The sequence below is a fragment of the Aquarana catesbeiana genome, linkage group LG09, assembly GCF_042186555.1.
Source record: "Aquarana catesbeiana isolate 2022-GZ linkage group LG09, ASM4218655v1, whole genome shotgun sequence".
NCBI classification, from domain to species: Eukaryota; Metazoa; Chordata; class Amphibia; order Anura; family Ranidae; genus Aquarana; species Aquarana catesbeiana.
Window position 1 is genome coordinate 317,775,339 of NC_133332.1, and position 12,174 is coordinate 317,787,512.

The 12,174-nt window shown below is 50.1% G+C and overlaps 1 protein-coding gene across 1 annotated transcript in view; it reads left to right on the forward strand.

Moving 5' to 3' along the window:
• Positions 1-12,174, forward strand: part of STARD8 (StAR related lipid transfer domain containing 8) — a gene marked incomplete in the record, with an annotated part of 136,207 nt that overhangs the window by 103,153 nt on the left and 20,880 nt on the right. Inside the window, 2 exon segments of the mRNA XM_073600761.1 lie at positions 3,913-3,976; positions 9,037-10,289. Coding sequence (XP_073456862.1) covers positions 3,913-3,976; positions 9,037-10,289 — 1,317 coding nt within the window.

Genomic DNA, 12,174 nt, shown 5'->3' on the forward strand with positions numbered 1-12,174 from the left:
TATACCGCTGTATGGTCTTGGCCACCGTGCTGCAGCTCAGTTTCAGGGTCTTGGCAATCTTCTTTTCAGATCCTCAGAGAGTTCTTTGCCATGAGGTGTCATGTTGTACTCCCAGTGACCAGTATGAGAGAGTGAGAGCGATAACACCAAATTTAACACACCTGCTCTCCATTCACACCTGAGACCTTGTAACACTAACGAGTCACATGACACCGGGGAGGGAAAATGGCTAATTGGGCCCAATTTGGACATTTTCACTTAGGGGTGTACTGACTTTTGTTGCCAGCGGTTTAGACATTAATGGCTGTGTGTTGAGTTATTTTGAGGGGACAGTAAATTTACACTGTTATACAAGCTGTACACTCACTACTTTACATTGTAGACAAGTGTCATTTCTTCAGTGTTGTCACATGAAAAGATAGAAGAAAAGATTTACACAAATGTGAGGGGTGTACTTACTAGATAGTGTGTGTAAAAAAAAAAAAAAAAAAAAAAAAAGTCAAAATCCCAAAAAAAGGTAAAAATCTATTATATATGAAATATAATATGAAATTAATATAGATAGATATTAATGATAGATATCTATATATTAATGATAGATGGATAGATATCTATATATTAATTAGAGATAGAGATAGATATATATAGATAGATATCTATCTCTATCATCTCTATCTCTATCTCATTTTATTATTATTCTATTTTATATATAATTATTTTTAACTTTTCTTTTTTGGATTTTGACATCCAGTGTTTCCCATACAAAGCATGGCAATCTTTCTAAATAATATACGGTATATATATTTTTTAATATGGTTACAAGACATAACTACTGACAAAACAAATATATTAGGATAAAAATATATCTAAAAAAAAAATGTATTTAAATTTTTTCAAACCCCTTTTTTGAGTCTTCCCTTTTTTTTTAATTTTTTTTTTTTTTTTTTCAAGAGATTTCCCTTCACAGGAAATGAGAGAAGAGCTCTCCAAAATTATGAAATTTCCTCTTTGAGAGTTCTGGTAAGAACTCAAAATAGAGGACATTCCTGTCACTCTCATTACCGTAATGATGATCACCAGGACAAAACCCGAGAGAAAAAAAAACTTTACAATGGCAAAAAATGCCAAAAAAAGCTGGAAAAGGAACGATTGAAGGGCCGATTAGGGATAAAAAAGGTGGTTGGTCATTCATCAGCACCTCCCATGTCGGCTGCATTTCATTGCAATTGCAGATTGATGCGCCGGGGGGGGGGAGGGGGGGGATTTACTAAAGGCGAGCAGACTGTGCGCACTTTTGTAGTCGCACTCTGTAAGGGCGTTTTGTTCCAGAACTTCGTAAATGAGGTAAAGCTTAAATTTTAAAATGAATACCCAATCCCTTGCAAGGAAAAAAAAACTGCATTTTTGCTTGTACATGATTGGATGATGAAAGTAAATACAGCTTCCCCTTATTTACTAATCTTAGACTGCACACTCTCTGCAAGGGCATTTGCTTCAATTTGCCTTCAGCAAATAAACTCCAATGTACCAGCATTTGTTTACATTAGTAATCCCGTGTTTGTTTACATTAGTAATCCCCTGTTTGTTTACATTAGTAATCTCGTGTTTGTTTACATTAGTAATCTCGTGTTTGTTTACATTAGTAATCTCGTGTTTGTTTGCATTTAGTAATCTCGTGTTTGTTTGCATTTGTAATCTCGTGTTTGTTTACTTTAGTAATCTCGTGTTTGTTTACATTAGTAATCTCGTGTTTGTTTACATTTAGTAATCTCGTGTTTGTTTACATTTAGTAATCTCGTGTTTGTTTACATTTAGTAATCTCGTGTTTGTTTGCATTTGTAATCTCGTGTTTGTTTACATTTGTAATCTCGTGTTTGTTTACATCACATTCAATTCTGTAAACGGCTGTCTCTGCTGATCAGAGCTGCGTTAGCTGCTGAGAGCAGCTAGGACCCCCCCACCTTCCCTGTCAGTTGTATCCCACCAGCCATGATCTGCCTGCATCACATAGAGAATCGCAGAAACACAGTGCTGACATCAAAATAATAATAAATGTTATGGAAACTTTTATATTAGCATTCTGATGGCGGTGGGGGGGTGGGGGGTGACTGAGGAATTAGGGAAGGCAGAATGTAAGCGGATTAAACTTCAGCTTTAACTGGTTTATAACCCCTCTTATAAAGCAGCGTGGGGGAGGGGGTCGGGGGGGGGGGGGTGTGAGGTGACATTTTAGCCAAAACTGCATTCGATGATGAAAAGGGGGATTTCCCTTCTGTGTGCGATTTCCAGCCGAGATCTGTGAAGTGCTAAAATCCTCTCCGCTCCGCGGCTGAGCGACGGCCAAGTTGCAGGGAGAGTTAAATGGATTTTCTTTTAAGTATTTCTAATCTGTGAGAGTTTAAATGTCAGCGGAGCCTGTTGTGGATCATTGGAACCTGTCTGAGGCAGTCAACCCGTGTTCAGTGTGTCTACAGCCAAAAACTCTAACGCCAAATTATTATTATTATTATTTTATTATTATTCAGATTATTATTATATAGAAAATTGTACAGCAGGGTTAAAAAAAAAATCCTTATTTTCTTAAAAATGACCCTTGGTTACATTCAGGTTATTATTATTATTCAAAATATTATTCAGATTATTATTCAAAATATTATTCATATTATTATTATTATTATTATTATTCAAAATATTATTCAGATTATTATTCAAAATATTATTCAGATTATTATTATTATTCAAAATATTATTCAGATTATTATTATTATTATTATTATTCAAAATATTCTTCAGATTATTATTTATTATTATTCAAAGTATTATTCAGATTATTATTATTATTATTCAAAATATTATTTAGATTATTATTATATAGAAAATGTACAGCAGGGTTAAAAAAAAAAAAAAAAAAAAAAAATTCTTATCTCCTTAAAAATTACCCTTGGTTACATAAGTCACCAGGCACACTATAGGTGTATCTATAACGGTATTAACCTGCACTCCGTGTCAAATCCTATACAACCTGGAGATCTATATATATAATTTTTTTTTTTAGGCATTACCATTATTCTGATACCAACATAAAACAGTTTACATACATATAATATATCTGGTATTAGATAGATATGGGATTGTAAGTTAGACATTAGAGTCTTCGACCTTTCCTTTTAATAATTGTGTGTGTGTGTGTAAAATATATATATATATATATATATATATATATATATATATATATATATATATTATACATACATACACACACACACACACTTATTAAAGCAAAGGTCAAAGACTCTAATGTCTAAATTACACTCCCATATCTAGAATCCACGACCTTTGATTTAATAAAAAAAAAATGAATAAAAAAAAAAGAAGAATATTCTTTTTTAAAATGATATATTTGAAAAAAGAACATTCTTCTTTTTTTTTTTAATTTATTTTTCATTAAATCAAAGGTCGTGGATTCTAACATAAAACTATTTACATACATATGATATATCTGGTATTAGATATGGGAGTGTCATTTAAACATTGGAGACTTCGACCTTTGCTTTAATAATAAAATTATTATTATTATTATTATTATTATTTATTTTATTTTTTTGGACAGCATTTTTCTTCTTCTTTCTCCTTTTTTTTTTTTAAATTTTTATTTTTCTTACCCACTGTATATTTTCTACGCTTAAAATAAATGCTTATGATATAATAATAATTGTGCGTGTGTACGTAGCCAAGTGCACCTCTTGCTCGGACTTGGCCGGGTAGATGGAGATGGGCTTTGATCCGGCCCCGGCTGCCATGGAACCTGTACTTAGGAGAATTTACAATGTGACCTCCACTTTACTTTCCTTTCCCCCCTCGAGGTACAGAAGTTGTACGGAAACTGAGTATTTGTTGTTTCTTGTTTTTCAGACGGCTAATGACACTTAATGCCTGCGCTCCTATGAAGCTGGATGTTCATTACCACCGAAAACAGGTGAGCTCCCGAAAACTTGTGTATGGACTTGTTGTTGTGCAATGGAAAATTCTTCCAAAACCTGTAATGGATGGGAAGATAAGGTCATAGGACGGGGGGGGACACGCTATGGGGGGGCACATACTGTACTCTGATAATTCCTCATTCCTTACTGCATGTCTGCATGCAAATGAAGCTTGTCTAGGAATGGCCACTTCTCCTCCCAGGTTGACCCATCAAGGCATTTTGACCCCTTTTTAAAAGCCAGTCCACGGTTTGCATCAGTGCTGAGGGCCCTTAAGAGGATTACTGAGGCCGGGGGGGGGGGGCTGTGATGTTTTCAGGAAGCTATGTACAGCCCCCTGCCGACCCCTCCTTCCAGTTATAGCCTGCCTCCATTGTGTAGAGAAGCACAGAGGCCCAGTGATGATCTCACTGGGTCTAAAATAAGGTATTTAATTAAAGTGGACAAATGGTTTTATTTAAAAAAAAGTGTCATTAGCATGTTGGTAAGGGGGGAGGGGGGTTGGGGTTGGAACCTGGGAAGGCAAAATATTAGAAGATTAAACTTCAGCTTTCAGGTGTGAAGATTTGCTATTTTAGTTTTAAGAAGAATTGGAACCCCTGTCAAGTTTCCACTGGGTAGGTTTAACCTCTATTTGTCTTGATGACCATTGTCAAAGCGTTGGGTAATGTAAAATGTTATCATAAGAGCAAGAGAGGGTTATTCTTCTAATGGGGACACCTTGTCCAACGCTGCCCAGCCCAGCCCAACGCAACGCTGCCCAGCCCAACGCAACGCTGCCCAGCCCAACGCAACGCTGCCCAGCCCAGCCAACGCTGCCCAGCCCAGCCCAGCCCAACGCAACGCTGCCCAGCCCAACGCAACGCTGCCCAGCCCAACGCAACGCTGCCCAGCCCAGCCCAACGCAACGCTGCCCAGCCCAGCCCAACGCAACGCTGCCCAGCCCAGCCCAACGCAACGCTGCCCAGCCCAGCCCAACGCAACGCTGCCCAGCCCAGCCCAACGCAACGCTGCCCAGCCCAGCCCAACGCAACGCTGCCCAGCCCAGCCCAACGCAACGCTGCCCAGCCCAGCCCAACGCAACGCTGCCCAGCCCAGCCCAACGCAACGCTGCCCAGCCCAGCCCAACGCAACGCTGCCCAGCCCAGCCCAACGCAACGCTGCCCAGCCCAGCCCAACGCAACGCTGCCCAGCCCAGCCCAACGCTGCCCTGCCCTGCCCTGCCCAACGCAACGCTGCCCTGCCCTGCCCTGCCCAGCCCAACGCTGCCCTGCCCAGCCCTGCCCAGCCCAACGCAACGCTGCCCTGCCCAGCCCAACGCAACGCTGCCCTGCCCAGCCCAGCCCAACGCAACGCTGCCCTGCCCAGCCCAGCCCAACGCAACGCTGCCCAGCCCAGCCCAACGCAACGCTGCCCAGCCCAGCCCAACGCAACGCTGCCCAGCCCAGCCCAACGCAACGCTGCCCAGCCCAGCCCAACGCAACGCTGCCCAGCCCAGCCCAACGCAACGCTGCCCAGCCCAGCCCAACGCAACGCTGCCCAGCCCAGCCCAACGCAACGCTGCCCAGCCCAGCCCAACGCTGCCCTGCCCTGCCCAGCCCAACGCAACGCTGCCCTGCCCTGCCCAGCCCTGCCCAACGCAACGCTGCCCTGCCCAGCCCTGCCCAACGCAACGCTGCCCTGCCCAGCCCTGCCCAGCCCAACGCAACGCTGCCCAGCCCAGCCCAACGCAACGCTGCCCAGCCCAGCCCAACGCAACGCTGCCCAGCCCAGCCCAACGCAACGCTGCCCAGCCCAGCCCAACGCAACGCTGCCCAGCCCAGCCCAACGCAACGCTGCCCAGCCCAGCCCAACGCAACGCTGCCCAGCCCAGCCCAACGCTGCCCTGCCCTGCCCAGCCCAACGCAACGCTGCCCTGCCCTGCCCAGCCCTGCCCAACGCAACGCTGCCCTGCCCAGCCCTGCCCAACGCAACGCTGCCCTGCCCAGCCCTGCCCAGCCCAACGCAACGCTGCCCTGCCCAGCCCAACGCAACGCTGCCCTGCCCAGCCCAGCCCAACGCAACGCTGCCCTGCCCAGCCCAGCCCAACGCAACGCTGCCCTGCCCAGCCCAGCCCAACGCAACGCTGCCCTGCCCAGCCCTGCCCAACGCAACGCTGCCCTGCCCAACGCAACGCTGCCCAGCCCAACGCAACGCTGCCCAGCCCAGCCCAACGCAACGCAACGCTGCCCTGCCCAGCCCAACGCAACGCTGCCCTGCCCTGCCCAGCCCAACGCAACGCTGCCCTGCCCTGCCCAGCCCAACGCAACGCTGCCCAGCCCAGCCCAACGCAACGCTGCCCTGCCCAGCCCAGCCCAACGCAACGCTGCCCTGCCCAGCCCAGCCCAACGCAACGCTGCCCTGCCCAGCCCAGCCCAACGCAACGCTGCCCTGCCCAGCCCAGCCCAACGCAACGCTGCCCTGCCCAGCCCAGCCCAACGCAACGCTGCCCTGCCCAGCCCAGCCCAACGCAACGCTGCCCTGCCCAGCCCAGCCCAACGCAACGCTGCCCTGCCCAGCCCAGCCCAACGCAACGCTGCCCTGCCCAGCCCAACGCAACGCTGCCCTGCCCAGCCCAGCCCAACGCAACGCTGCCCTGCCCAGCCCAGCCCAACGCAACGCTGCCCTGCCCAGCCCAGCCCAACGCAACGCTGCCCTGCCCAGCCCAGCCCAACGCTGCCCTGCCCAGCCCAGCCCAACGCAACGCTGCCCTGCCCAGCCCAGCCCAACGCTGCCCTGCCCTGCCCAGCCCAGCCCAACGCAACGCTGCCCTGCCCAGCCCAGCCCAACGCAACGCTGCCCTGCCCAGCCCAGCCCAACGCAACGCTGCCCTGCCCAGCCCAGCCCAACGCAACGCTGCCCTGCCCAGCCCAGCCCAACGCAACGCTGCCCTGCCCAGCCCAGCCCAACGCAACGCTGCCCTGCCCAGCCCAGCCCAACGCAACGCTGCCCTGCCCAGCCCAGCCCAACGCAACGCTGCCCTGCCCAGCCCAGCCCAACGCAACGCTGCCCTGCCCAGCCCAGCCCAACGCAACGCTGCCCTGCCCAGCCCAGCCCAACGCAACGCTGCCCTGCCCAGCCCAGCCCAACGCAACGCTGCCCTGCCCAGCCCAGCCCAACGCAACGCTGCCCTGCCCAGCCCAGCCCAACGCAACGCTGCCCTGCCCAGCCCAGCCCAACGCAACGCTGCCCTGCCCAGCCCAGCCCAACGCAACGCTGCCCTGCCCAGCCCAGCCCAACGCAACGCTGCCCTGCCCAGCCCAGCCCAACGCAACGCTGCCCTGCCCAGCCCAGCCCAACGCAACGCTGCCCTGCCCAGCCCAGCCCAACGCAACGCTGCCCTGCCCAGCCCAGCCCAACGCAACGCTGCCCTGCCCAGCCCAGCCCAACGCAACGCTGCCCTGCCCAGCCCAGCCCAACGCAACGCTGCCCTGCCCAGCCCAGCCCAACGCAACGCTGCCCTGCCCAGCCCAGCCCAACGCAACGCTGCCCTGCCCAGCCCAGCCCAACGCAACGCTGCCCTGCCCAGCCCAGCCCAACGCAACGCTGCCCTGCCCAGCCCAGCCCAACGCAACGCTGCCCTGCCCAGCCCAGCCCAACGCAACGCTGCCCTGCCCAGCCCAGCCCAACGCAACGCTGCCCTGCCCAGCCCAGCCCAACGCAACGCTGCCCTGCCCAGCCCAGCCCAACGCAACGCTGCCCTGCCCAGCCCAGCCCAACGCAACGCTGCCCTGCCCAGCCCAGCCCAACGCAACGCTGCCCTGCCCAGCCCAGCCCAACGCAACGCTGCCCTGCCCAGCCCAGCCCAACGCAACGCTGCCCTGCCCAGCCCAGCCCAACGCAACGCTGCCCTGCCCAGCCCAGCCCAACGCAACGCTGCCCTGCCCAGCCCAGCCCAACGCAACGCTGCCCTGCCCAGCCCAGCCCAACGCAACGCTGCCCTGCCCAGCCCAGCCCAACGCAACGCTGCCCTGCCCAGCCCAGCCCAACGCAACGCTGCCCTGCCCAGCCCAGCCCAACGCAACGCTGCCCTGCCCAGCCCAGCCCAACGCAACGCTGCCCTGCCCAGCCCAGCCCAACGCAACGCTGCCCTGCCCAGCCCAGCCCAACGCAACGCTGCCCTGCCCAGCCCAGCCCAACGCAACGCTGCCCTGCCCAGCCCAGCCCAACGCAACGCTGCCCTGCCCAGCCCAGCCCAACGCAACGCTGCCCTGCCCAGCCCAGCCCAACGCAACGCTGCCCTGCCCAGCCCAGCCCAACGCAACGCTGCCCTGCCCAGCCCAGCCCAACGCAACGCTGCCCTGCCCAGCCCAGCCCAACGCAACGCTGCCCTGCCCAGCCCAGCCCAACGCAACGCTGCCCTGCCCAGCCCAGCCCAACGCAACGCTGCCCTGCCCAGCCCAGCCCAACGCAACGCTGCCCTGCCCAGCCCAGCCCAACGCAACGCTGCCCTGCCCAGCCCAGCCCAACGCAACGCTGCCCTGCCCAGCCCAGCCCAACGCAACGCTGCCCTGCCCAGCCCAGCCCAACGCAACGCTGCCCTGCCCAGCCCAGCCCAACGCAACGCTGCCCAGCCCAGCCCAACGCAACGCTGCCCTGCCCAGCCCAACGCAACGCTGCCCTGCCCAGCCCAACGCAACGCTGCCCTGCCCAGCCCAACGCAACGCTGCCCTGCCCAGCCCAACGCAACGCTGCCCAGCCCAACGCAACGCTGCCCTGCCCAGCCCAACGCAACGCTGCCCTGCCCAGCCCAACGCAACGCTGCCCTGCCCAGCCCAACGCAACGCTGCCCTGCCCAGCCCAACGCAACGCTGCCCTGCCCAGCCCAACGCAACGCTGCCCTGCCCAGCCCAACGCAACGCTGCCCTGCCCAGCCCAACCCAACCCAATGCTGTCCAGCCCATTCCAACGCTGTCTATTTTTAACGGGAACATGTCTTTGCTTTTTGGCTCAATGCTAAATTTTTTCATAGTAAAATGGTATCACTGACTGTTTGTTTTTTTTTTTTTTTTTGTAGAATGAAGAATCTGATGAAGATGACCATTGTGCTATTAGTGACCGATGGACTTTCCAGAGGGGCCAGGGTCGCTGGTCCCGCCTGGAGTCTTCGGAGCTCCTTTCTCCGAATTTTAATGGATCGCCTACGATAAAGAGCACATCGAGCAGGGACAGCATATTGACTGACCTGAGCACAGAGCTAGAGGCCACCTCTTTGAGGAGCGTAGGAAGCAGTCGGGGTGCTATGGACATAGTTGTCACTCCCTCATCTGATTTTTGCTCTTTAGATAGCTCACCAGCCAACACCAAGCCATGCCGGAGTCTAAGCGACCAGTCTCTAGCTTCCCATCGGCGTGGTACAAAGGAAAAATCTAAGAAGAGGAAATCAAAGGGCTTTTTAAAAAGGATGGAATCCTTGCGGAGGAGGGAGAAAGATAAAAATAAAGACCAAGGGGCCTTAGTTTCTAATGACCTCGAACATTCTGGGACGGTGGAAATACATTGCCCAGGGCGGTATGATGACGACGGTGAGGACATTCCTGCATATGACAAAGAATTCCTTCATCCTGACTATAGGACTAAATTTTCATCTGGTGGCCATTATCGAAAGCCACATGTGGAAAGCCATTGTAGGGGGGTCTATCTGGAAGATTTTGATATGGCGGGAAAGAACGGCATAAGGCATAGATTGTGTCAAAAGTCAGATCATCTTGTAAGCATCCCTGTGGACCATAAGCCCGGCACTTTCCCAAGATCCCTTTCAATTGAGAGTTTGTGTCCAGCATCCCAAGTACCTTTGGAGAGTTGGAAAATGGGCAGCAAATCTCTAGGCCATTCGGTGAGTAGCAGTATGGACTCTCATGGACTGGAAGTTAGGCCAAGGAGAGGTTCCTTTAGTTCTATAGGAAGCCGTTCGAGCATCTATGACAATGTACCAGCTTCGCTAGCCGCCAACGGGGATCTCTTTGAGCTTGGAGGCAACAGCGACCTTTTTGGCCACCTCGATGATGTCCTCAACCATGTAAAGGGGGTGCAAAGGATGGTCGAACTGTGGTCTCGGACAGTCTGCCCTGACCTCGATGAAGAGGAGGAGACTGATTCGGGAGAAGAACAAGCTGGTCATCTTGCTTTTGAAGAACGATCCATATCTGACGTTGGCACTTCTGCCAGTGACTTTGACAGCACCGGCAATTCCTTGAATGACACAGAAGAGACTGAAATGAGGGAACGGAGAGATTCTGGAGTCGGAGCATCCTTAACCAGGCCGTGCAGGTTAGTTGAAGTTTTTGGTGACGTAGTACCAATAGCCATTTTGCTGCAACCTAGAGAATGTGTAGAGTAAATATCCAATTGTCCTTTGCAAGTAACCTGATCTACCTGCAGGTCAACTAGTAAGTCTCCAGTGTAATCCTTATAATTTTATTGCACAATGGGAGGCAATGCTAAGCTGATACAAGTGTAGGAGCGGTAACGGTATGGCCTTCCAGTTCTTGCCAGTGACTTTATTCACCCAAATACTGGCAATGTTTTGGTCAGAAGGCCTTTTCAAGACATGGTGTCTTTTTTTTAAAGCCGAGCTCCAGGTAGGTTAAAAAAAATACATGCAGGTATGTGTTTATTTATGAGTATTTTTATAACAACTTAAGGACGTAAATTGGCCTCACAAAAACTCTAGTAGAAAGTCTTCCCAGAAGAGTAAAGAATGGTATAGCCACATAGGAAACTCCTCCATATTAATGGCCGTGGGGGGGGGGGGAGCAACTCCATATTAATAGCCATGGGGGGGGGGGATTAAAAATCCATATTAATGCCCTTGGTTTTAGAGTTTTTGGTTTGGGATATCCAAAAAAGCTCATACTGGTGTGACGGTCATGTGTCCACCTAGAAATCCTATTTATGAAAGGTTTTTACCCATAGTTGACACAACTTTCACCCAAGGTTCACACACACTTTAAAATTGCATTCAGTTGGAAAACTGTGCGACTCTTCGGTGAAAACCATTTTTATAAAGTGGCCTCTTAATTCCGTCTGTGATTTTAGGTATTTTCCTGGAGTTGAGCTTCAGTTTATACGAATTAACAACATTTGTGAAGTATAATAAGAGGGGGGGGGGGAGGTTGAGGCTGATGGTAACATTGGACCATAAGTATTTCTGTATTACAAATAAAAGAATTGTATCTACTTCAGTATTGCTTATTGACTGTCAAAGGTCAATACTGTGTAATTAGCATTGCGTTTTTCAGCCGGACACTTTTTACTTTGTATTATTATGTGCATGCTGAATAATACGGCCCGAGCCACAACAGATGTATTGTACACATGTATAAAGGGAGAGTGTTTGGCACATTTTTTCTTCAAAGGATTCTGTTAAATATTACAGCGTAGGATTCTTTGCATTCCAATGACGAGCTGAAAGAGTGTGTGGCTGAAACACTCGGGGTGGATGTTTTAGAAGTGATACAACGTCTTGTCAGATCAGATGGCGGAGGATTGATAGTGCGAAGTAGAAACTAAAGGCGACCCTACAGGAGATACAGATGTGGCCAAACTTTTGATGGTCCTTTTTGATTAGGTTGTTTTTTACAAAATTAAGAAAGTATCTAAGAATCAAATTTAACAAAGGGTTGCTGTTGGTGCTCAGGGTCGACTAACAGCTAAACGTCAACCTCCATCACGAAGGACCATCAGAAATTTGGCCTGGTTAAAAGTTCATCCATATGTCCACCTTGAAGGTGACCTTACATAAGATACAGGTCGTGGCTAAACTTTTGATGATCCCTTTGATCAATTCGCTTATTTTATAAACTCATAAGTAACTAAATCACTAAATTTAATAAGGGTTGCTGTTGGTGCTTGGGGTCAACTAAGAGCTAAACCTCAACCTCCATCACGAAGGACCATCAAAACTTTTGATGGTCCTTTTTGAGCAATTAGGTTATTTTTAAAATTTTTTAATAAGTATCTAAGACTCAAATTTAACAAGGGTTGCTGTTGGTGCTCAGGGTCAACCATCATCACAAAGGACCATCAAAATCTCCTGTAGGCCCACCTTTTAAGGTGGACACACATGAACGTTTAACCAAGGGGCAATTAGCTGTACACATATGTCTAATAAAATGCATACTGTCATGGAGGTTGACGTTTAGTTGTTGCAACT